The sequence below is a fragment of the Apis cerana genome, linkage group LG10 (assembly GCF_029169275.1).
Source record: "Apis cerana isolate GH-2021 linkage group LG10, AcerK_1.0, whole genome shotgun sequence".
NCBI lineage: Eukaryota > Metazoa > Arthropoda > Insecta > Hymenoptera > Apidae > Apis > Apis cerana.
In genome coordinates, this window is record NC_083861.1 from 10584366 (window position 1) to 10611864 (window position 27499).

General features: G+C 29.0%; 1 protein-coding gene and 4 long non-coding RNA genes across 14 annotated transcripts in view; 3 read left to right on the plus strand and 2 right to left on the minus strand.

The window, feature by feature from the left end:
• The window catches only part of LOC133666781 (uncharacterized), a 63615-nt gene extending 46259 nt beyond the window's left edge, over positions 1 to 17356 (plus strand). Inside the window, exon 3 of the long non-coding RNA XR_009831426.1 lies at positions 16190 to 17356. This is a non-coding gene — a long non-coding RNA (uncharacterized LOC133666781). The remainder of the gene's footprint in view (positions 1 to 16189) is intronic.
• LOC114578163 (uncharacterized) lies at positions 1336 to 4949 on the minus strand. Its single transcript, XR_003698866.2, has 4 exons — positions 3473 to 4949; positions 3214 to 3381; positions 1972 to 3128; positions 1336 to 1696 (listed from the first exon to the last, which is right to left on the minus strand). It is a non-coding gene; the product is annotated as an uncharacterized LOC114578163 (long non-coding RNA).
• Positions 5566 to 8114, plus strand: LOC114578164 (uncharacterized). Its single transcript, XR_003698867.2, has 3 exons — positions 5566 to 5797; positions 5977 to 6110; positions 6365 to 8114. It is a non-coding gene; the product is annotated as an uncharacterized LOC114578164 (long non-coding RNA).
• LOC108003048 (uncharacterized) overlaps positions 14924 to 27499 on the minus strand; it is a 98734-nt gene continuing 86158 nt past the window's right edge. Inside the window, exons 4-6 of one of the 7 annotated variants that reach the window (XR_003698861.2) lie at positions 22520 to 22754; positions 19377 to 22422; positions 18299 to 18834 (exon numbers count right to left, since the gene is read on the minus strand). This is a non-coding gene — a long non-coding RNA (uncharacterized LOC108003048). Of the gene's footprint in view, positions 15445 to 18297; positions 18835 to 19376; positions 22755 to 27499 lie in introns of those variants that run through there. The other 6 variants (XR_001766958.3, XR_009831414.1, XR_003698862.2 and 3 more) reach the window with 6 other exon arrangements.
• The window catches only part of LOC108002989 (lachesin-like), an 86941-nt gene continuing 76882 nt past the window's right edge, over positions 17441 to 27499 (plus strand). For 3 of the 4 annotated variants that reach the window (XM_062080455.1, XM_062080456.1, XM_062080457.1), the window contains exon 1: positions 17444 to 18237. In XM_062080455.1, coding sequence (XP_061936439.1) covers positions 18093 to 18237 — 145 coding nt within the window. In that variant the 5' untranslated portion in view covers positions 17444 to 18092. Of the gene's footprint in view, positions 18238 to 27499 lie in introns of all 4 variants that reach the window. The other variant, XM_062080454.1, reaches the window with a different exon arrangement.

Consider the following 27499-nt stretch of genomic DNA (forward strand, 5'->3'; position numbering starts at 1 on the left):
AGGAGGGTGAATTTTTCCCGTAGAGTTTGTCCTATTCCATGAAAAGAAAGTTTCTTCGCTCGGTAGAATAACGTTCTTTAGAATTCCAAGTTGATTCAGATTCACTGTAGGATTGTTGTTTGCCTAGCAACCTCGATTCTCCCATATATTCATGTACTATGCACTTAAATTTATGATTTATCATTCGCGATCAATTTTACATTTTGATATTAAATCATTGTTATTAAACAATATTGAAAATATCCGGTATCATCCAATTTTATATTTCAATATTAATCCATTATGTAAATATTCAAAATATTCGATATTATCCAATTTCATAATTCGCTAGTAAAACGTTGTGTTAATATCCAAAATATTTGATATCATTCAATTTTATATTCCTATTAATCCATCGTATCAATATTCGAAGTATTCGATATCATTCAATCTCATATTTCCTTAATAACTCATTGTGTCAATATCTAAAATATTCGACCATATTTCGCTATTAATCTTATGTCGATATTTAAAATATCCAATTTTATATTTTCTCAATAAATTATTATATTAATATCTAAAATAATATCTCAATATTACCTAATTTTATATTTCGTTATTAACTTATTATTTAAATGTTCAATATATCGTCAATATATCGTCCAATTTTTAGTTTCAATGATTTTTCCCTAATAACATCACAAAAATAAAATCAACAATAATATTACTAACGTAGAACAAGAAAAGAACGAAAGAAGTTAATTTTGGTATCAATTAGTTAACTTAACCTTTATACATTGGAATCGTAAAGTTAGTGGATTCGAGGGAAAAGTAGTCGACGTAGGAGATAAGATAGACAATCTCTCAGCTTTCGATTTTGTAGTTGCGGTATTTGTTTGAACGAGAAATACTGGGAATACTGGTGAAATAGAAGAAAACCGTGTGGGTGGCAGATGTGCTCTGGCTTACCGGCAGATTTAAGGTTGAAGCGCAAGCCTAAAACGCATGGGCGCATGCGCATACATATATACACATTTTCGTGCTCGTGGATACGTGCCGAGCTTTTACAAATGGAAGGATAAATATTAAACGAAACTTGTGTGTGCGCCGCGGTTGTTCGAAGTGGCTGAATGTCCAATAATGAATCCATAATCTCTCTACCTTAATAATGAAGCTTATAAATTAACGGTGCATGGTTCTGTTTTTTTTAAGATTTAAAAATTGATTAATATTTTTAATTCGCAAATACAATATTAAAATAAATAAATGAATTAAATAATTAATGAAAATGTTTTGGCATTTTTTTTAATTTAATTATATTATGAGTAATAGTGCACTTATATGATGATTTTTTTAAATTTGATGATCGATTTTAATATTGTGAAAAACAAAATGTCAATGGAAAATGGATTTATTTAATTGTACATGCAAAGATTTAATGAATTATTTCAAAATATAAATAATCTTATATTTCTATGAGATTTTTTAATTTATATTTTAATTTTGGTAATAAAATTTCAATACGAAACGAAAATGCATATTGTTATTACAAAATGTTGCGTGTTTCTGAAATGTTTGTATTTACCATTTCATATTTTGTATATCTTCGACTGTTTTTACTTTGTACTTTTTTGTTTCTTATAAAAATTCAGGGAATAAATAAATTTTTCAACGTTTCACTTATTCCTCGATAAATTGATTAAAATATAAATTTTATCTGAAAATTTTATAAAAATGATATTAATAAGTAATACTTCTAATAAATACTAAAATAAAAATAATAATTAGTACTAAATAATACTTATAATAATAATGCTATTAATAAATTTAAATACTTATAATAATAATTTTAACTTTGAATCACTTAAAAATCGTTTTATTTATTCATAGAATTTTAGAAAAAATTTCCATTTGTCGAGTTTATGTATATTGTTACAAAATAAACATATGTATGAAAAAATATGCATATGTATATGTATGAATGAAGACAACCTTCCATTCTTATTCTTTCCATTATTATTCTTGTTTCTTCCAATTTTCGTTTATTTCTGAATTTCTAATTCATACGAAATTTTCATTCATCATTCATCTTCAAATATGCATTTTAAAAGAATTCTCATGATACCTCTCATTTTTAAATTTTAATTTCTCCTTCTTAATTCTTCCTAATTTTATACGTATAGTTCATTTTCGTATAGTTCATTCAACAATTTATTTTAACTTATACCAATATTTCAGATAGCGCGCAAATAATTTTTCTCAGCGACTAGTAACTTTACTATTTCATTCCTTCTGTTCATTCATCACATTAAAAAGTTTCGTATTCAAATTTTATCTAAAAATTCTCTCACGTTTCTTCTCTCGCATCTCTAATTTTTAATTGCATAAATCTCGTCACACTTTTTCGTCGTTTCACGCAATTTTCAGGTTTTCCCACTATATCTTCGTATTTTCCACTGGCACGCGGGCGCTAAAACAGATCTCGAACTGTTTTTTTCTTTTTTTTATTTCCGGCCGCAATGTCTTTCTCTCGTAAATACCAGAATAAGAATTTGCATAGAAATTTTACGTTCTCTGTTCAATACCATAAAAAGAGAGAATCACACTCAGTTTTTCCCTCTTCTTCTTCAACTCTTCGAGCATATTCCTCTATCGATTTTCATCGATGATAGATAAATATACATATTGAACTCTCTTTTCGAGTTTCCATCTTCCACGTTTGTAATTCTCAGACTGGAAAACATTCAATTGACACGTGTGGCCAGGGAGCTCGAACTCCACACTTTCTTCTTTTGCGGAGAATGCCTGTTTCTTTTAAATCTTTGGCCAAGAATTCGTATGCAAATTCCGAAAACAGATGTGCCGGAAAAGTCAAATCGATTTCTCGCCTCTTCGTCTATTCCGTTTTTCGTTTTTCTTTTTTTCCTTTTTCTTTTTTCCCTTTACTCTCGAATCGTGGCACACAGATCAAGAGATTTTTTCGTATTAATGAAAAGAGGAAAATGAAGATTCGCGCGGTATTTTCTTCCCTTCTTTTATGATTTTTTCCTTTGTCTTTCTCTCTTTATCGCGCTACAAATATTCATTCTTCTCTCTGTTTCTTGTCATTAAACGATACAATGCTACTTGTATCTTCAAGAATAAACTCTCTAAAAAGACAAAAATGTAATCTTTGAATGTAAACCAATGGTACAGAAAAAAATTATTATACTTGTTTAAAATAATGTCTCTTACTTGAACAAGTCTCTCCTGTGTTTCTTACAATTACTTGTTTTGAAAGTAAAGAAGAATTTCTCAAATTAAAGAAATTTCATTTGGCAAATCATTTTTAATTGTATATCAACTAATAAAATATGTACAATGTTCAATTAAATATCAATTTATTAGATGTATCTGATGTACCTGAAACATGAATGTATATTTATGAGTATTTCATTTATAAAAATTTAAAATTATAAAAAAAATGTAGAAAAAGTAGAAAATAGAAATTTACCAATTTGAGGAAATTATAATTTATTCTTTCATTTAAGATTATTTCGAACTTGTTAAAATTTGCATTTTTCGAATTCCAGAATTGACATTTCACACGTACCAATTTACGAAAAATAATTTATCATGATTAACATTTTTTCTCAGGAATTTCTTCAAATTCTAAACTTCTCCACCGCAAATATAAAATAAAAGCTCATAAAACTTGTAACAAGTTCCACATTGTTCTTTCGAATTCTTTTTTCTTCTTCTGCTCTTTACCATTTTAAGAGAAGAGAATCCACGGAAAGATTAAAAAATAATAGTATTGTTCTTTATCGTTTAATTTTTTCGTTACAATCCATTTTCATTTCCGTGTTTCCCACGAACGAGCAACCTTCTTGAGAGTTATTTCTATAGACACAGGGCCAAAAAGTACATAATATTCTATTCTTCTTTCAAATCGTGGCGCCGAAAACTTGGTTTCATTTAAATTTTATTGTGGCAAGTTTACATAGAAATATTAGGATACCAACTTCTCCCGAGATTTCAAATTAATTTACATTCCACTTTTCTTTTCTTACCACTGTTCGAAGGAAGAAGGTTCGTGTTTCGTACGATCCGATTTAATTTATGCTTTAGCACGAAATACTAGTTGAATACTATTTTGAAACAATTCAACAATTCAAGTTCTTACTTCTCGAGAGTAACGTGAACGAATTATAAGATGGAACGGATGGGTTTATTTTAAAATTGCCGCGAAAATTTCGTTCTAAGAAAATCGTAATAAGAAAATTGAAACATGAAAAGAGAAAAAATTTATCGTGATTACAATTTTGAACAAGAAATAAAAAAATTGTAGTCAATAAATAAGAAAAAAGCGAGGAATAAAAAATAATGAACAAAATGAAAAATATATTTATCACAGATAAAAAAAGAAATAGAGAAATCGATAAAATATACTATATAGAAAAATAAGAAAATTCGAAATAAATTAAAAATTTTAAGCAATATAAAGAAGAAAAAAATAAAGAATAAAAAATAATAAATAAAATAATTAAAAAGAAGACGTATTTATTAGAGGTAAAAAAAAAAGAAAGAATAATAGATCTAATGAAATATATGAAAGAATTCAGAGAAATACATCAGGTGAAAGAATCCAGAGAAATACACTATTGCTGATGTTCAATTTTATTCAATTACGATTTCGTTTTGGATTCGATAACTTCTATTAGATTGCTTATCGATTAATTTCGTCTTCAATAATTTTTTCGATTCAATAATTTCTGTTAAGTTGCTGTATACGAAATAATTGATTTCATAAATTTGTAAAAATATTAAAAAATATGTGACTAAATATACCGTTGAATGTATGATGTATCGAATGATATTTGTTACACATTAATTTAAATCCTCGAAGCTCGATGAATGCAATTTGAATTTATCAATTGTCTTGTTATAAAGAAGCAACTTATGTATTATGATATGTATAAATTATACTTCAATATTAAATTCGATATTTTTTATAGATTGAAAATTCAACATAACCTATAAAAAAATCGCTGTTAATATTAATAGAATCTATGAAAAATAAATATAATCATAAAACGTACAAAAGAATTAATATTTAATTATAAATTATTCAAAATAATTGTAATGATTCTAATCTTATTTAAATTTATCGAGTCAAACTTCTTAATTAATATTATTTTCAATAAATTTACAAATATCAATAGTTTTATTAATTCATTTGCAATCTAATCTAATCTAACTGAATATAGCTTATTACATTATTATTTATTAGAAATTTATAAAAATTATTTGGAAACTTTATCAAATCTGAAAAGAAAAAAAAACACGATAAATTTTATCAATACAAAAAATATAATAAAAAAATGAAGCGGAAAGTCAATAGTTCAATCTTACCGTTTCCTTCGTTTTTCGAGAGCTCGGTGTACCTTCTTTTCTCCGTAAAACCTGTGGTGAGAGATCACATGCAAATATCAGGACACGAGATTTTCCACTAGATCCCAAGCTAATTTTTCCCGTCTCTTCTTTATTTTCTTCTCGTCGTTTCCTTCTCCGTTGATTCTTGAAAAGGAAGGAAGAGGGCGCCATGGAAACGGAGAGGTTTCGCAAGAGAAACGAAGGTAAGCGGCGTTAAATCGTCCGTAAAAATTCCACCAGTAATTGGCCGCTGAACTATTTTCCATTTTTCTTCGGTCGTTCTTTTGGTATGTCGATCTTTTTAATACGTGGGTATTCTTCGCTTTACGATAACAGCATTAAGTTCTTCGTCGTAATATATTTGCATTGCTTTCCCTTGTGAAACCGATAAGTAGATAGATATGTGAGTATGCATGTATATAAATGTGGAATTATGTCGAAATATTCTGATATTTCTCTTTCAATTCTTTTTTTTCAAATAATTGATAAAAAAATTGAAGTATATTTATTTATTGCAAACTTTTATAATATATAATTTTATAATTTATGATTAAATGTATTAATATAATGATATGTTTTTAGGATTAAGGAATTAATTAAAATTTAGGTTAGGATTTTATAAATTCAAAAAAATTTTATTCGATAACTGAATTCCAATAGTAATCGTAAAAAAACATATATTGTTGAAGAAGATTCACATCTATTAAACGATATAAGTAAGTACTTTTATTTTATCATAAACAAAAATCACAAGAAAAAAATTGATCAAAGATTAGAGATTTCATCCATAATTTTATTAAATATTGATTTGATTAAATATAGTATAATAATATAGTATAATATAGTAATAATTCAAGAATTAAGAATCTAATTAAAGATTAAATTAGAATTTTATTGGATAATTACAAATAACAATCATGAAGAAGAAATATTTTGTTGATGAAAATTCATCTATTCGTTTTTTTCGTAGCTAAGAACAGAAATTGAAGAAATAAAAAATTGATTAATATTAAAAATGATCTTCAAAGCAAAATATGTAAATCAAAGAAAACGAATGATATCGATTCGATCGAGGATGAATCGTGAGATACGATTGTCTGTATCGATACCGGTCAGGATTCGATTAGGACTTAAGTGGATTATAAACGACGTACTTGCAAATCAGTTCTGCTCGGCAATAATTAACTATCGGCAAGGAGTTCGCTTTAAGCCGTATACCTTGTGCGGCTTCCCTACCGTGATTACCTACGGACGGAAATTGAGAGCTCGTTGCGTTGTCGACGACAATGGACCACTCCACGATCCTGTGTAAACCTCGTTTTCGATCTACTGGCTCCTGGTCACTTAGACATTGCACTCATTATTAATTATTAATTAAATAATTAGAGATTTCTTCTTATATATTTATATGTATATCTTCTTATATATATTTTCTTATGCATTTGTTCGAATCTTTATGCATAATTATTATTATTATTATTATTATTATTACTATTTGAAAAACTTAGAAATAATCTTTTATGTTTTCATATTTATATTTGTGTATAATTAATATTTTTTGAAGATCTTTTACATGTATATACAACTTTATTTATATCTTTATAAATAATAATTTTTAAAAAATGTAAGTTAGGTTAAGTTTAGAGAAACTTAGAGATTTCTTCTTTTTTAGTACATTCATAGTTATTTGTATCTTTGTATTTTATTTTTTAAAAAACTTAAAAATTTTATTCATATCTTTGCAAGTAATTATTATTTTTTAGAGAAATGTAGAAAATTTAGCAAAACTTTAAAAAAAAGATATTTTTTTATTTATATTATATTTTTATTTATATTTTTATATATAATTTTTTTGAAGGAATGTAGAAAGAATATTTGTATTTTCATATTTGGAAAATGAGCATTTTTCTAAAAAATATCATTCTTTAATGAAGAACATATAAAATGAGATAAAAAGAGATCATATTAAAAAATTGATTTCACATTTGAAAGTTGTTAATCATATATTGTTTATTTTACATATTTTTCATATTTTCCATGTTTTGCGTATATTCTTTTTAAACATGTATTCAAAAGTATATTTAAAAGGCATGTTTTATATTCGTCCATCGTATTTATTTTATAAAACTCGATATTATGTCAAAGATTGTATTGATATTTATCGAAAATACGAGTAAATTTTTGAATAAATTAATATTAACTGATCCGGTAGAACAATGTCAAAGAATTTCTAATCGACACGATTAAAAGTTTTTGGGAAAGTATGATATCTCAAAATGAAATTCAATTTTGAACGATGATTTTATATATCCAAATTACATTGCAAACATAAGTGAAATTTCGAAAGGTAAAATTTATTGAAAAGCTGGTACAAATTGAATGACGCTTTTGGAGTAAATTTAAATATACACATATCTCTCTGTAAATATACGTCGAGTTAGTTTTAATTGACGAAGGTCATCGATTAATTACTTATTTTCACATTCTCTATAATTTTACGTATATTCGTATGTTTTCATGTAAAATGTTCACGTTATATTTCACATATTTTATTTACTTGTTTTGACTTGTATTTTACGCGTATAAATATTCGCAGCTCTGTTATGATAAAAATATTAAATAAGAAAAGAGAAATATCGATTCGAAAAAGATAAAAATAAGAGAAAATAAAATTTTTGGTGGAATTTTAAGAGATAAAAAATAAAGATCTAATATTATAAGTCTCGATAAAGTTGATGAACTTGTCATGGTAAAATTACTACTTCATTGCTGAATTCTATTATGGTCATCTTCAAAGTGCTTCCTTTGGGAAACTATGCTCCGATATCATCGTCTTGTCTATCCTCTTCGACAACTTTGAAAATGGTTTCGGAGGATGACCTTCAGAACTTCCATCGTGGTACTTCTGATATTGTGATGATCAATAATCTTCTTCTCTAAAGATAGACAAAATATTGAGAGAATTTTGATGATTTTAATGACACAATAACAATTCTGAAGACCAATCCATAAAATTATCATCAGAATAATTGAAAAGATAACATTCATAGTGTTAACATAATAATTTCGTTAAAATATTGAAACAAGAGCATTTCGATAATTTCTAAAAGTCATGAATGAAACTCTGAAAAGCATTCCACAAAATCATTTTCAAATTTATTGAAAGGAAAACATTTCCTGATGATTTTTGAAGATCATGAATAACAGTTTTGAATCACTTCTAAAATACCGAAAGAAAGATATTTCAATCAATCTCCAAAATATTGAAAATAAATATTTTAATGATCTTAATAATCTTAATAACATTATTTGAACATTATTCCACAGAGTCAATATTATTTTCAGCAATAAATATAATTAATATTAGCACATAACTTATAAAAAAAAAAAAAATACATTTAATATTCGCCATTCGAATACACGATAATTTAACCACGACACCTTTATTGTCAGATCTGGCTTATATGATATATATATATACTATATATATTCTCGAACCCAATTCGATTAGTTTCTTGTTATCCATTGCGCTTGACGGGTAGACAACCGAACAATGCACACGAATATACACGAATAGCGTGCAATTACTTTGCAATCAGCACGCGAGCATTTCCTTCTTGGCGTTGAGAGGAGGCGGAGGAGCGTCGATGCCCTGTTTTCGCAGATTAGTAGACGTACTTATGCATGTTTAAAGTACGTGTAAGAAGTGCAGAAGACGTCGAAGCCAGTGCCGTTCCTTTACCTTGTGTTATTAAAAGGACGACATCTCTAACAGATCTAATATGACGTCCCTCATCTCCCTTCACTTCCCTTTCAAAGGAGGAGACGCGAAGATGTTTGTATTGGCTGTGTGTATATATATACGTGTAGTGGAGCGCCACGTGAAATGAGAAAGACTTTACAAGGCTCTGGAGCTTAAATTAGATTAGACTGATTTAATGTCATTCAAAATCTACCTACTGGCGTTCAGCGTGGATGTCACGTGAATTTAAAGCGAAATTTAATATTTTTAGTGATTGTACAAGGTGAGTTATATTTTTAATAATTGTATTTGCGGTTGGATGCAAAAAGGGATTCAGGCTTTTTTTGAGTAAAGTAATTAAATATATTCTTTTTTAATAATTGGATTCTTTTTTATGGATGGCCTATAAATTTGTCTTCAAAACTAACAAGGTTACAACACGTTTCATTCAGTTAGTCAAAAAATTCTTATTCTTCTAAAAAATAGAAATTGATGATTATCATTGATTGCTCTTAAATTAGATTAGATTGATTTATTTTGATTATATTTGGATTGTACTATTTTTTTTTATTTTTAAGAAAGAGATCATTCTTTTTTAAACTCGAAATTATTGGATCAATAAAAAATTTTTGTTTGTTTTTCTATTTTAAAAACGAGAATAACTCTATGTTCTATTTATTTATTCAATTTTTCTGAAAGAAAATGTTGATATTTCTAAGTATTCTATTTTTTTATTTAATAACGAGGATACACGAGTTCAAAAATATTTTATATGAAAAAATTTAGATAAATATAAATCCTACAATATATAATTTTATAATTTTGATACACTTTCCTTACAATATAATTATGAATATGGCAATTGTGCAATATGATAAATTTTTTATTTTAACAAATTTGGAACAGTTTCAGAAGTACTTACTTATAGGGATTTAATCGAACAAATTTTATTCTACATTCTCGATTTATTATTATTATTTTTTTTTTTATGTAGACTCACTCTATTCTTAATTATAGCATGAACAATATTATGTGTAATATATATATATATATATATATATATATATATATACACATGTTATTTTCGAAATATAAATTTGTACACTGTCAACTGCATGAAAAAGTTTCTGTAATATCGAGCACATCGATTGCTATATATGAAACACAATGACTAAAATTTTTGTATTTGCACATATCTTTATTTTTCGATAAAATATTTTTTTCGTTATATTTTAGATTTTATTTTCATATTACTACATCTTTCCAGTTATAGTAAAAACATTAATATGATACGAAATATAATATACTATAATATAAAGAATATTAATATATTGATAAAATCATAGTGTAAGACAATGTTTATCATCTGTCTTCATTTTATCAAATTTAAATTTACTTGTCATTCTCTTGTAAGTAATCAACAATTTTTATATGTCAATTTTCGACTTTTCAAAGACGTCCTATAATATTTAAATATTCAAAGTATTAATATTTATATTGATAAGAGAATTATTTTCTGTCTTATTTATCCTATAAAACAATTCTATTTTTATCTCGTTTCATCTAACGCTAATTGAACTGCTCACAACTCAATAAATAAATCTCAATCAACATCCTGTATTATACTTCATAAGACCTTAACAATTACACGAAACCACTATTATGATGTGAAATATAATATATCTAGATTTAATTAATTAATAATTCAAATAACATAACACGTAAAATAATTTCCAAATATTTATGAGATCACTGTATTTTACATTAGTTATTTATATATTTTACAAAGAATATTTTTATTCAAATTTTTATATATTTCCACTTTACAAAAGATTACATGTGAACAAAGGAAAGACAGCACAGAAAAATTAGAAAAAAAAGGCGGAGAACGAAGAGAGAAAGTGCTTAAACACGGTAAACATCGTAATAACCGGCATACCAACCAACCAATGAAGAAAGGTCGTTAACGAAACTCGTTAACGGGAGGGGGGTATCGAATATTGACGCGGGCATTAAGTGCATGGAGAAACAATTAGAAATTAAACACTTTTGGCCTGGATCGGCAAGTGGCAAGGTTAATTGGTCTGTTTCCTTGTCACGTGTGACGGGAGGACAATTAATTACTTTCACGCGAATCCCCGTTTACACCCGCTTGCTGTCGTCTGTTAATTATATGCCCAACCGTATTGTGTGAATACGCAATCGAGCTTTGCCATTGGTCCAAACGCAAACATATCGAAATACGACGCGATTGTTGTGCGAACGATATTTAACCTCAAAAATGATGGATAATAATAATAATGGATATTAAAGATAGCGACACTTTCTGCTTTTATCTTTTCGTTTTCTTCTTAGATGGAAAACTTATGAGAATTTTAAATTATCCATATATGAATTAATTTCCAGAGAGAATAATATAAAATGTTAAAAAATGTTACGAATATACGAGAAATCTGTTCGTATATAAGTGAATATGACTACTGAAGAAATGTATGGACTAATATTGGTGATTGTCTAGAGGGCGACACTTTCATCTTTTCATTCTCTTTCAATTGAAGATTGTCATAGGAAATTAAAAATTTTTTTAAGGAAATTTAAAATTATGGATGTCTTAGTATTAAGTCTCAGAGGATAAGACTATGTTGGAAAATTTATAGATATATAGAAAAATCTGACAAGAATGATTATGGCTATTGAATACATTTTATTCAGAAAATATAGATTAGAGATAATGAGAATAAATAAGAAAATATTGCTAGAGAGTGATATATTCTATTTTCATTTTTTTATTTCTTTCTAATTAGAATACTCAATTTTTTTTAACAAAATTATGGATGCACTGATGTATAGTATTTAAGGCTAGAAGAGATATATTATATTATTAATTTTTTAGTTTATAAATTTATAAAAAAGTCCAATAAAACTGATTGATTGATATGATTGATAGATATGATTACTGAAAATATTCCATTTAAAAAATATATGTTAAAATAATAAATTAATATTGTCAGAGAGCAACATTTCCTCTTTTTATCTTTATATTAAAGACCATCATATCTAACAAAATCTGCAAGTTTTTTTTAAAAACTTTAAAATTACATTATAATATTTAAACCTCACATAAAATATGCCATATTAAAAGCTTATAGATATACAATTAGATATAAAATTGTTCAAGAGTGATTATGATTACTAGAAATATTTCATTAGAAAATGTAGGTTAAAATATACATATTCAGTGTTGAAGTTTTAGCATTTTTATTTAGTCCACTGATATAATCTATCAATGTATTTCTCAACATAAATGTTAATAACAATGTTAGTTTTTCAACAGTAACTTTTTTCAAGACACAAAATATTATAATACGTAATCACTGTTATACAATAAAAATATCAGATTGATCTGGTTTTGGTGAAAAACATTTTCATATTATGTTATACGTTAAAATAATATAATGCCAGTGAAAATTAATCGATATAAAAAAAAAAAGAAAATAAGAATTCAATTGTACGATCAAATGAATAGCAAAGCTCGATAAATACTGCAATGGCGTAAGAATACAGGGAAATAAGTTCCATTATAGCAATCAATGCAGTCGAAGTATACACATATATATATAAGAGTGCTTTATTATACGAGAATAAGATATTCAATCGCGCGAAACGATTTGCAATTTATTATTAATTAACATTTCATTTGACTATGATCTGCTCATCTCTTCGTTCTTGATTTCTTTCTTTCGAATTTGTTGGTTATTCATCGACAAAATATAAGCACTTGTTAACATTTCTCGTTTTCGTCTCTTTCTCTCTCTTTCTCTCTCTCAACTCTCAATTTTCTCTCTCTTTTCAGAACAAAATAGTGCAGATACGTGAAAACCAGGAAGTTTAATCCCGTTTCCCGGGTTATTTTTTCAGAATTATTACGTAACACGTTGATTGTATCGCGATGCAATGTTTTTCCGGTCAAAAATTGCTTATAAAAATTTAATTGAAAAAGAAAATGACTGATTCGCATAAATTTGCTAAATTGTATATAACTGTGGTTTCTTGTTTTACCGGGAAAAGAGTGTTCATCTTTCTTTTTTAACAGTTTGAATTATTGAAGATGAAAATTAATTAGATTTCATCCTTTAAAATTAAAAATGATAAAAAGATAGGGACGAATTTCGAGTTCTTTCAGAATTCTTGAGACCTAGTGGAAAATTAAATCAAAGCGAATTCTTAATTATGGCTTGCTCAAGTCAAGCTTCTCTGTACTTTTAAAAAAATAAAAAAAAAGTAATGGAAGATACGAAATAAAATTTTTTAAAATAAATTTTTATTTCTCGAAAAATATCAATTTACCGAATATATATTTATTATTATATTATATTTATTATTATCTCTTTATTTATTCTTTTTATTTGTAAAATAGTTAAAATTTTAATTTATTACATATTGCTGACAATTATAGATACAGTTCATCAGTTTATCAAGTTTGATTTATCGATGCCAGTTAAGTTAGTTAAGTGTATATACATAAGTCGTTATATGTTTCAAAATCCATTTTCATCGAAACAAAGCGTTATTTTAATCATTATAATCCAGCTCAGCAATAACTCTATAATGTATATACATAATAATACGAACAAACAATTATTACAACATCTTCGTATTGCATGATCAAATAGTCAATAGTCGAGATATATATGTATATATATATATATTCTGCGAATAATCACGAGATGGGGCTTGGTAATTCCAAATGTAGCGAAATCAAAGTTTTAACGTTGCACAATAAGCTTATTTCGTAATCGTTCAGAGTTGTTTATAAACGATATCGTGCAAAGTGTGAAATATTTGGAATTAATTAAAACACTCTCGACGTGGAACAATAATTCAACTACCTCTCTGTACGTAATAATTCACGATTGAAAAGAAAGTTGTTTTCAATTTCCAGGCAAACAAATGATTTCTTTTGCAAAATTATTTGGCGAGCCAATTGTTATGCAAATTTTCTGTTAAAATACTGTTATATTGAAAATAAAAAATTGATTTCATAAATTTTATTACGAATTATATAAATTAGAGAATTTCTTCCTTTAAAAATAATGAAATTATATGTTTTAAAATCACAAGGCTTTTCATGATTTTCAATATAAATTATTATATTTTAACATTTTGTTTTAATTAAAAGTTATAAACTGATTATGCAAAATATTTACTCTTTTTTTATTTTTACAACAATTCTTCCCTTTTTCTAGATTAAGTATGACAGTATGACAGTAAGAAGTCATTGGACCATGCATAAATCTACAAATATATATATATATATATAAAGTTTCGAAGTGATTAATTAAAGATAATCTCATAGAATTTTAGCCGAGTCTCTTTTTCTTGAATAGTTTTACTTCAAGTATTTTACAGGATCGATTAATCTTTCAGTTATATGCATATCATGATACGAAACTGCTTCAATGATTGGCAGTAACTATCTCTTATTCTTAATTTCTCTCTATTTTTAGAAAACTTGTAGCATACGATAATTTAAAAAAATAATATCAAAAGTATGTTAGATAAATATTTACAAAAAAAAATATCATTATCTTTTCGATCTGGATTTTTTTCCTTCGAAACCATTAGGTTAAGTTAGGTTAGGTTTTAATCAAATTTATTGCTATAAATAATGCAAACCGTTAAATTGACTTTTTATTTAATTTTGATTCGAAATAAAGTTAAACTTCAGAATTAATATTCGATGTCAAACAATCAATATCAAACAAAAATCTATACAAATTTATTTAATTTCTTGATTTATATTAAATTTTTCGTTTAAATTAAATCAATAAATAAGGTCAATTAAAATTTGCACAACACTACTTAAGGTTATTTTAATAAATAATCTTGATAATATATAAAAAAATTATTGAAATCAGAGAATGATAAATAAATTTTGTGATTACTGAATTAAACGAAAAATGAAATGTGTGAAAATGAAAATAACAAATACATATGAATGAATAAATTGAAACGAAAAGTAGTATAAGTAGAGGTTAAGTCATACGTAATCAAGATTCTCTTTCTTTATGTAGATTAAAAACGTTTCACTCGATAATAACAATGGTTTACGGATCGTATGTCGTAATTTTGTAGCAATCGCAATCCGTGATTCTAAATTCCGTCTCTCGTATTCACATAACGTCAGCTCAGTCTGCTTCGACCTATCTTCTACATCGGCTTCTTCCTATTGCTAGTAGCTCCTCGGTAGTAGGTCGTGATCTTCTTAGATGCGTGGAATTGTCGCAACGAAACTCGTTATCTCGTGTCTGGAAACAGAACAAGCCTTCTAACCATAGTGTCACGAAATGGAATACGACAGATGTTCGTCAACTATACTGAAAATCGTGGATAAATAAAAATCAAAATTATGTGGTATATTAGATCGACCATATTTAATTTCTTATATTTCGATATTTTTTATTCATCATTTTTTCCAAACATTCCTTAAAAATATTAAAATATTTTGAATTTATTTTCCTTATTATTTTCTCTTTATATAATATTGTTATATTTGCAATTGCTGAAAGTTTGGAATATTTTTCTTTAATTAAATATTCATTTCAATTTTTATTTTTGATTTTCTAAAAAATATTTTAGATTTTTTTTTTTTTTTACTTTTTGAAATATTAAAAATCTTGATTGTTTTTATTTAAACAAATATATAACTCATTTTCCATTTTTAAATTTTATTTAAAAATATTTCAGATTTAGTTTTCAAAACATCGGTGTATTTGCAACTGAAAGTTAATCCCAAATGTGTATTTTTGCAGATAAATACGACACATTTTCAGAGTAAATAGCAATAAATCTTTGACCCTTACCAACCTTTATCTTCGTACTTTCAACCATCTACAAATCCACGATTTACAACAAAACCTCTTTTTCTTTCCAATTCACTTTCACAACTAAGAAAATTCATAATCGAATAATATATTCTTCACTTTTTCTTATTATTAACGACCAATTAATCATTTGTATTATTTTCTCTATTGGCATATATCCATTTTTTAGAAATAATTCCAAAAGCTATCGACTCCTCCATTGGAATTAAACAGCGTTACGGCCTAGACGTCACCGATTACGTTACCCTGGAAGTAGCTCGAACGAAACTCGTTATACCTGATACCAGAATCATCCGGAGGAACAGGTAAGAAAGAGGGATGCGGCGAATCGGTGGAGCGAGATCGTCTGGAACGAAGAGAAAGAAACTCGAGCGAGGCACGTGTTCGTGAAACGAAGCAAACCTCTAGTGTAACTTCTCTCTTAGACGAAGACGATACTAAAAATCAGATGTGCGAGAGTGAGAAACAGAAACGTATAAGCGACAAGGAGAAATAAAGAAAGAAATAGGAGGAGGCTTGGAAAAACCGACAAGGAGAGGACATGATAGAGAAAAGAGATAGGTATCGAAGGAACGAAGACAGAAATTAGTGGAAGAAAAGGGAAAGGAATAAAGAAATTCGAGAGGAGAGAAATATTCGAATAATAAAGATGGAAATAAGCAGAAAGAAAGTGAGATAATATAACGAATAAAGATAAATATCGGTAGAAAAACGAAGAAAAGTCAATGAAAAGAAAAACAGTGGATTTAAGAAAGGATAAAGAGAAAAGGTAACGAAAAAGAAAAGAAAGATAAGAAAATCTGAAAGAACCGATAAAGAGAAGTACCATCAACCGTGTGCTATCAAAAAGGAACGCGCAAACGTGACAAGGAACAAAAGCCAAATTTGACGAAGAAAAGAAACTTCCAATATATATGGAATGTAAATTTTGAAAACGAAGAAAACTGAAAAAGAGATATAAACGTGTAAGAAAGGCCCTTACGCAGAAAAGGAAACGTGAAACCGTGAGACGAGGATACAATCCAGCAACCTCGATAGAGAAAAGGAAGCGCGCAAGCTGGGCTAAGAGGGGCAAGAGAGCAGTAACGGGAGTCGAGGAGGTGGAGGATGAGGCGGAGGAGTAGGAGGAGGAGAGGAGAGATTTGTGAAGGTACGAGAAAGCAGCAGAGGTAGCAGCAGTGGCAGCAGCAGTGCCCGGGCATCAGGGCCACAGTTTGTAATGCGCATGCGCCAACGTATGTACGGTAGACGGTTGTTCCTGGTGCGGGCTGCAGGCGGCACGGAGCGAATGGGGGGGCGCGGGGTGGATGTCAGAGGGTGCCCGTAGGAAGTTTATCGGCGGCGAGTGGCGGTGGGTGGGAGCGGTGGCTGAGGAGGAGGGGGTTGTAGGTGGACGGTGTGGAGGTGGAGGAGGAGGAGGAGGAGGCATACTCCGTACACCGAGGATTTCCAGGTAGCAGACAGTCTACGGCCCGGGACAGAGGGACCAGGACCAGCCTCGGGAAGGAGAGCTCGTCGTGGACCCTCTTCTCCTCTCGTACACATATCGTGACCTACGTATTGTATTATCGTTCAGTGTTGCTAGTGTTAACCTTGAACATAACACAAGGTTCACGATTCAGTGTGATAATGAAATAGGATAATAAACTCGACAAGTCATCATCGATCTTTTGATGAGATTATATTGCTAGTGATTGGTAGTTGCCTTCGATAGATAAATATATCGTGATAGGTACATATCGAACGTTGTCATTGGTGGATTATATCGAAGAAACCACCAATTATTGGTGGAGAAGTTTGGAAAGAATCGAGAAGACGCGGACGATGAGCGGAGTGGTTCGGCCGGGAACTGCTCGGAGCACGTGCCTCGCACGCAGAAGGCGCTCCGAGCGGCACCAGGTGCGCTAATCGAGGACCGATTTGTGGGAACGAAATTGTGACGGTGGTATCGATAAATAGAACGTTTCAAGGCACGTACACGCGTTCACGCGTTCGTTCTTTTTAACGAATTTCGGCGCATCGGTCACGTGATCTACGATTACTCGACGAGGGAAGGAAACCGGCAAGCAGGAATGCCAGCAGCAGCTCGTGCCGTGAATACTTCGAAGACGATCTCGATGATCGCTTCGTTGACGACTCTTTTTTTTACGTTCATCGGGATTGACGGCATGGGACATGTCAGTGGACACAACGTTGAACGGAATACTCTTCATCAAGGTAAAAAAACGATTTTCTTTTTTTTTTTTTTTTTAATTTAATTTAGTGACTAAAAAATTTGGAATTAATGGAATTTGAGAATTGAAATGAAAATTAAATCTGGGTACTATATTGGTGTATTTTTTTTTTAAATTTGTTAAAAAAAATAATGTTTGTCGATGTTTGAGATATTCGATTTAATTACAAAATAACAGAAAATTGAAAGTGATTCCAAATTTTTGATATTGTGTTTAACAATTTTCTTTCTTTTTTTTTCCGTTATTTTTTATTCGAAAAAGAAAAGACAATTATTATCGATTGAACATTGTTCATAGATAAGAAGTCGATCATGGTTATTCTGTTTATTACATATTGTTCAGTGAAGATTGATCGATAGATCGGTAATTGTGTTGCTAATAGTAATGAACGTTGTGGAAATTTTAATTAATCGTCCATGGAAATCTCGATGAAACATTTATAGGATTTAAATTCTATCTCAATTTTGGTCACGTAAAATTTTGATAACACAATGATGAAACATCGATCAAAATTTTAAAATTACATCATGTTCCATATTTCATATTCCATATAAAAATTAGAATTTTCTTACATAAAATTCTGAAAATAATAATAAAATTAATACATTTAATATCAATAAGTATATAACTTCTAAGAATAATTATAGTATAGGAATTAACAGCTAAAAAACATCTAGACGAAATGAATTATAACAACGATAAAAAACAATAATTTATTATATAAAAGCAATGTAAAAAGTTTATCACAAGAAAATTAATTAACCCAAATACTTTACACGCAAATGTCAACGAAAATTCGACGTAAGACGAAGAAGCAAAACACGCGACTACGTGGTTCTAAACATTTTTTTATAAATAATGATAGATTTTTTATAAATAAATTCTTTTACAATAATAATTATTTGTAATATTTTAATATAAACTTTTCGATTAATACAAAAAATATATACAATTTTCGCTGAATTTTCTTAATCTAAAAATCTTTGATTTAAATTTTCAAAAGTGTCAAAAATATGAATCGTTATGTACATCATTACATTTTTTTTTTTTTCATAAATAATAAAGAAACGCGAAACCAGATCAAACGGGTTAGTTTCACTTACAACAAAAAGTCGTACATACCGATTTGTAAATAACGAGAGAACGTGGGGATGGAATGCATACAGTAACGCGTATTGACAGGTGAAAAGCGCGAAAATGAATTTTTGACAGGCCATCGGTAAATGTCTATCGCTACTCAACTAGTCCGACAGTTTTTCGATGGCATCGTAAGAGAAACCGCGCCAAAAATCACCTCTATTTGTACCCAACCTGCATACTTCATGACAAGTATCTTTAATGGATGGTGTATATCGGCAATTATTGTTTTATATCGTCCTTTCGATTCGCTTCGACGCTCGTTCGATCTACGAATACCTCTTTTGTACATCATAATGCATGCATTATGGGAGATTATGCATGAGATACGATACGAATGCAGGAAATAACGAAGAAGTAAAAGAAAAAAAGGAAAATTTCCTATTATTATATTGGCAATAAAAAATATTGAATCGACTTTTAAGTCGACAAGAAATATGAAATATGTCGTTCCTTTGATTTTCATGAAATATTTATTATTCGTTGGAATTTTTTCGATTATTACTAATTATGTTAATTCTTAGATGACTAGTTTTACTTAGATTTACTAGTTATCTTTTTTTTCTAATGTCAAATTTTTAATTTTGGTGATTTAACACTATATAATAAAATTTTTTTAATCATGATCAATTTGTTCGAATTTTCCTAACCTCAAATCTTCGACTTTGATAACATCATATATTAAAATTTTTCCAATCGTAATCATTTACATTAACTCATAAATAATTGATCTTGGAAAAGCACGTTAAAAAAATTCGTTTCAATCCTGCAGTATCATCCAAAACAAAAATATCGTAAATAAGTGTAAACGTAGAAACATTGAGTTCGAAATAAGGAGCGAACGAGAGAAAATTAGAGGGAGGAAAAAAAAATTTGTCGGATAGAAAAACACGGGTGGATCGCTGTTAATTAAGAGTAAATAGCAGTAAGAGGAAAGAAAGGGATGGAAAATTACGAACGGAAAGTGTCGTAATTCCGAGTGTATGTATAGCCTGTACAACTTAACGAACGATCCAAACTTTCTCTTCTAACGCGTAAGGTCAACTTAAGCCGAAAAAGAAAGAAAGAAAGAAAGAAAAAAAAGATCCAAAATGTACTCTGGTTGGCTGGAGGCGATCGTTCAACCCTTCACCGTTTCGAGCCCACGGGCAAAAAGTCATTTCGCAGCCTGTACACTTTTTACCACAGGAACAAGACATGCCATGTGCCGGTGCTTACCGTATTTCCTCGATTTAGCGCCCTCTACATGTCTCCTCCTCCCCTCCCCCTTCTTCCTGCTCTTTTCTTTATTTCTTTCTCTCTTTCTTTCTTCTCGCCTCTCTATCCTCGTATTCACTTTTGTTTCGAACGTTTCCATCAAACAACGCGCTTGCCACAATGCTACCTCATGTTTCTCTAATTGTGTGCGATGTGAAAATTGACTACAATTATTGTGCTATTTGTTTGAAATAGTATTTTTATCTTATATGATTGAATATGTGCATTGGAATTTTAAAAATTTAATTTACCAGATCTTATTGTGTAATTATTATTGTTATTGTTATTTAAACTTATTCTTTTCTTTTCGTTTCTTTAATCATGCGTGGAAATTAGTAATTATTACATTATGCAATTATTACATTACTTAAAAAATATTTTTACTTACGATTGAATATCTCTCTTGAATATACATATTGAAATTTTAAGAATTAAATTAATGAAAAGAAAGACAAATTTTTATTTTGATTTTGATTTTTTTCGTAAATCAACCATAAATTTCATATAATTTTGTTTAAAAATCTAGATTTTTCTTTCATAATTTTTTTACAATTTTTTTTATTTTCAAATAAATACAAATCAAAGATATACTTTCCCATTTCGTTCTATCATCAAATTTGTCATTCTTACTCCTTCTTTACAATTTTACAATTTCGCATCAAACATGAATTGATCAAAGGTCTTGCACATTCCCGTAAATAATATTGTAGAACATGGCATGTATAATATTTTATCATTAAATTCGTTACACGAAACCGATAAACTCGATAAAGTTTATAATAGGTACAATTTCAAAATTAATTCACAACTCTCTTTCCAATGATCGATACGTGACGATAGCTATAATTCTATAAAAATGTTTCGCCAAGAATATAAAGTTACCTTCTTTTATATTTCCACGCGTTTAGTATGCATGCGTGCATGGATAGAGATAATAGAAGAAAGTTGGCTTGTCAACCTGTCGTGCAAACTTTCGTAGAAAATTAGCCTTTATCGTATCGAAGACGAGTCGAAATCCTATTGCGCAAAGTTTCTTACTGACAGTTTAAATTCTTCGCATGAAAAATATTATTGACCGTATTTTCCATCCGTTTTTATCCCGCTTTCCACCTTCGATTCTTCCATTATGCTTACGTTTATTTTCCATATTTTATCTTTTTCTCCAATCCCATAAACTGGAACAGGTTAATATTTCTCGTTACGTATCGCGTTCGATTAAAGCTATAAAAGGGAGAAATTATAAAAAACAAAATTACATTCGTCTTCGTTGCAGTTATTATCGTTGATTGCAATTAGAAATAGTATGCCAGAGGGAAAAGATAAATGTGTTAAAAAAAATGTATAATTGACGATGTAGATTAATTCGATTGCGTTTAAATTTAAATTGACTGCCCTTTCCCATTTTAATATTTTTCATTTATTTACGACAATTTCGAAGAAATGGCATTGCCATGACTTAATTTGATTCGCCTGATAATTCTGAAAATACAATCCCCTTCCCTCTTAATATTTTCGTACGATTGAAATTAAAAACAGAAATATAATACCCACCTCAATTGTATACGAATTGTACACGTTTGCTCTTTTATCATTGCCACATATTAATACGAAACAATAATTTTACGAGATAAAATGGCAAGAAACTTTGTATCTATGAACGAAATGAATAAAAACAAGTGTGAAACCGTGCAGTGTACATATTAGGTTAGCGCGTGCGGCGAGCGTCGTTTCTTTGAAGTTTGAATTTAAACAACATTCGTTAAATTTTAATCCTCTGTGTTTGAAAAAATAGATGGTTGGAGAGAAAATTCTTTTTTTTTATAAAAAATGTTTATAACGTTTACGATAAAAAATACAGAGCTTATCATTACCTTGACTTAGCACATCTGAGGTACATATATATATGGTGCACAGCCATTGCACACGCACAAACATCCTTTCATTTACCTCTCGCGCAGTTGGGTCCATAGAAAGCGTACAAAAATGTGTGCACGTGGTACACATTTTTTCTCTGGTCACAAAAGATAAGTTTTTGAAGTATGTATGTGCAAAATATAAAGACAAGTTGTAGCAGAAGATGATGGTTTATCTTTTGTATGTAGTTACCTATAAATAGTTTATAGATATTAACAACAATAAAAATCATCATATATATCATCAGATTAAAAAAAAAAATGTTTTGAGCAATGATATTGTAATAAGTCCTTTGAAATATCAAGTTTTAAAAATTAAAAGAATCTTAATCGGTTAATTAATGATAAAAATAAATCGAATTGATCAAATGGTCCACCTTGTACCGTACGTAGCTTATATCATAAAACAGTAATTATCTTTTCTACATTACTCATATATTAAGAATAAAAATCGTCATATCTTTTCACTAGATAAAAAAAAAACTCATTAAAATTATTTCGACATTGTAATATCATTATATGCAAAAGAATTGAATGTTGAAAATTTCCTTAAAAAGAAAAAAAAAAAATAAGCAACAAAAATACTCGAAACGATCACGTTAAATGGTCCACTTGTGTACACGCACACTTTTTTCTCTCTTCGCAAAAGATAACTTTTCGAAGTGGATTTGTACACACCTACATATCAAAGTACATACGTTACACACATAGAGACAAGTTGTGCCGTAAGACAGTGGTTTACCTTCCCCCTCGCTACGGAAATGTGTACCAGCATTTCGAACGATTCTCTCGCAAAATTGTGTACAAGAATCGAAAGGAGGAGGATAGAAAACGAACACGAGTGGTGGAAATCGCATGCAGCGCGACCTAGTTCGTGAAACAGTCGGAATTTAGGTGGGATTCGTTATTAAGAAAAAGTTCGGCTGTCGGCCGATAATATGAATTTTCCAAATCTTATGAGGGAGATGTCAAATTTAACTTCTTTGTTCTTGGAATTAGATGGGGGAGAGGAGGGGGAGGAGAGGGGGGGAAAAGAGTTTTTATTCTCGGATTACAGATCGGGTTGTTTCACGTCGGTGATGGGAAAACCGAAAGTTTCCACGTTGAAGAATCTCATTTTCCCCAAGTCTTTGACACGTATACCTTAATGGAATTAGGTAAACCGAGGAATTTCATTTTCCAAAGTCTTTGACACGTATATCTTAATGAAATTGGCAAACTTAATTTGCCACAACCTACTTGGAATATATCTTTGATATCTTTTGAATCGTTAATTTTTATTTTTCCCCAATTTAATTCGTAAATTAAAATTCACGAATCTAGTATTTTCCTAGTTTCGTTTAAATGTGAAATTTGAAAGTTTCAATATGAAATAAAATTTAATTTTGCCAAGTTTCGGAGGGAATTGGCGAACCTAACCTAAAACATCTTTTTTCTCATTTTTTTATATAATATTAGATATTTTTAAAACTTTTTACTCTTATTTTTTGTTAATTTAATAAATAACATCGAATATTTTGTTAATGTTGAAATTTGAAAGTTTCAAAGGAAATTTAATTTTACGAAGTCTTAAGAGGAAATTAATGAGTCTAAAATAGTCTTTTTCTTTAATATTTTTAAAAAAATTCCGTTATTCTTATTTTTCGCCAGTTTGATAAATTTACATATCAAATATCTTTTCTCGCGTGAAATAATTTGAAAATTTTTACACCGAAAAGAATTGAATTCTCGAAGAAAATCTCGAAGAAAATTAGCGAAATTAATTTACCATAACCTTTAAAAAAAAAATCCTTCTTCTCTTTCTTGTACTTTGTACTTTAAAATTATCTCGTTCCTCGTTTCTCGTTTCTCGCCAATTTGATAAATTTTATTGTTATTTTATCAACTCGTGGGCGTTTTCTCCCGAAAGGGCGACGTAAAGTTGACTACTTAATGAGAAGCTTGATGAAGAAATTTAATATCGCTAGGTATTACCGTTCGCCTACATACAAGGAACCTTGTTCAGGGAATTGCATGTTAAAGATAACGCGAATTCTGTACACTTCGATAGGAATGAGGCTCGCTTTATTAATTCTGTCGAGGTAATTTCATTGAACTTTATAACGTGCACACTTTTAAATCCTACTGTCAACGCAATAAGAAACGAATTACCGCCATATTTTTTACATTTACCATTGCATCATGGATGGTCGCAATACCGGGAGGAGATATTGGAACGTTTAATACCGGTATAATTGCGAACCAACGATGCAATTTTTAATACTAGTATATTTAATATTAATTATTTTATCGTTTCAGAAATGCCTTTTTCATATCATTTATTTATGATATTTCTTTATCATTTCGTACACGCGGTAATCCGAAATTCATAATACAAATGAAGTTAGGAAGATTCCACGGCGAAATTAATTTTTCAAATACAAGAGAAATTAGAAAATTTATCGTTTATACGATTCCGTAAAGTTTGATTCTACATTTTCATTTATTCATTTTCACACGTGCAATAATCATTTAATCTTTAGTTCATTCAGTATCCAATGAGAAATTATTCACTGATATTTTAAAAATTCTCAAACTTCTGATTTTTATTAAACTTCTTTCAAATTATTATTATACTCTGTTAAACTTTATTTTTATCCTAGTAGAATCTCTTTGACCTCATTTATATACCTTATTCGTATCATGATTTATTTTATCGTTTCAGAAAATCATATCTCCACATATTAAATTAGCGTATACGAAATAAAGAATGTTTTCTCGAAATAAAATTTTAATAACGAAAAAAGAAAGAAAGAAAGAAAGAAAAAAAGAAAGAAAAAAATATTTTATTAAAAAAAATTATCACCTCATATTTTTTATTATTATCACCCGAATATTTTCCCTCCATCGATTCTTTATTTCAAATTCTAATTAAACAATATTATGTTCCAGGCAAATAACGTAAAATATATGTAAATTAGTTGCATATACTTGAAAGTTATGTTGCACTTTGGCGGAGAAGGAAAATTCGAAACAAGCCTCGGGGGGAGGGGGGAACTTTGCACCTTCACCAGTGAAACTCTATCCGTTCTCCCAAATTTACCCCCGGCATCCGAGGCAATTCGCATAATCTTGCACAGGCTGACTTTGTGCCCTGACTTTCAAGGCTAAATCCGTGCACAATGCGCGAAATGAAATTATATCTTGCAATTTCTAACGCTCCTCCATTGTTAAATAACTATATTCAACCAGTGTCATTTATAATGTGGTCTTACTTCACAATATATATGTGTGTATCTAATAATAAAATGACTTGTACAACGATTTTATTCGTTCTCTTTTACATATGGAGATAAAATGAAGGATGAGACAGAGACAGACAAACAGGGTGGGGAGGGGGCAGAGGGAGGGAGGGAGGGAGGGAGAAGGAGAGAGGGAGAGGGGGAGAGAGAGAGAGAGAGAGAGAGAGAGAGAGAGAGAGAGAGAGAGAGAGAGAGCATGAAAATAAGGAAAGACAAGAAAAAAAAAGAATATTTTTTACTCTTCCTTTATCTTCCTTGTATTTCATCAAGATTAAAATTTATGAAATCATATTTTCTCGTACTCCTTTTCTTATTCAAGTCAGTTTTCGCTTTACTTGGATTCTATGTCTGATTATGTAAAATTTGCGTGAATAATGTTTGCTTGGAGAAGGATTTAACACTGTCACAATAAATTGGAATTAAAATATTCTTATTTGTGTTTTCATTTAATCGTGTATCGATATTTGAATAAGTTTTTTTGTGCATGTTTAGGAAGGTATAGTGCAGAATCGGATTGCAGTTCGATTGTCCACGCATCGATACTGTTTGCCGCATGACAAACGTATCAACATCGACGCGACATAACTCTATTAATTTTACATGATCTATTGCTTGGCGGCAGTGCAATATATTATCGATAACCGATATTAGGGACACAATTGACGCATAATTGTCTTAATTCTGAGAAAGATTTAAAAATTAAAAAGTTAAAGTAACAAACAAATTAAAGTTTTCAAAATTTTAATAATAAATTGGTGCATATAATTTTGTCTTTTATCTTGTAAATATCGAAAGAGTAGTTATAATTGATATAAAATTTAATTTTCAAAATTGTAATTATTCTGTATAGATTTCTAATCTCTATCTTTAAAAATATTCATATTTAATATAAAATTTAATCTTCAAAATTGTAATTACTATTCTGTATATATATGCAAATAAAATAATTATTATTTAATATATATTTGTATTTATATTATAAATATCAAAATAAACAATAAAAATAATTCAAACTTTAGTTTTCAAAATTATAATTATTATTCAATGCATATTTTCATTCTTCATTTTCCAAATCCAAGCAGTTTTTATGTAACAAGTAATTAAAGTAGTCAAATTTTGATACAAAATTTAACCTCTAAGATCATAATTATTATTCACATTTGCATCCTTTACTTTTTCAAATATCAAAACAAATGATAAAAGTAGTTCAATACTTGATATCTATAAAATTTAGTCTTAAATAATAATGAACATTCGATTCACACTTCCATTCTCCATCCTCTAAATATCCAAGTAATCAAAGTAATGAAATTCCTTCGAAAATCATAATTACTATTCACATCACATTTTATCCTTCATCTTGTGAACATCAAACTGAATTTCTGTCGTATCCTTCTCGATCTTTTTTTTTTTTAAAAACTTTGTAGGATATTTAAACGTTCGACTCAAATAACACCTGAAACTCCATGACGATTGATTTAATCGAAAACTTGCCGACGAAGCCATTGAATTCTCAATACCGGCCGTACCACCGGTACCATTACTAATGAATCATTTCCAACTTTGGACACAACGGCAGCTCGAACATGGACGAGCGTTCCAGTTACCACTGCCGATCGTACAGTTTCACAGGCATGGAGAAAGAAAGAAAGAAAGA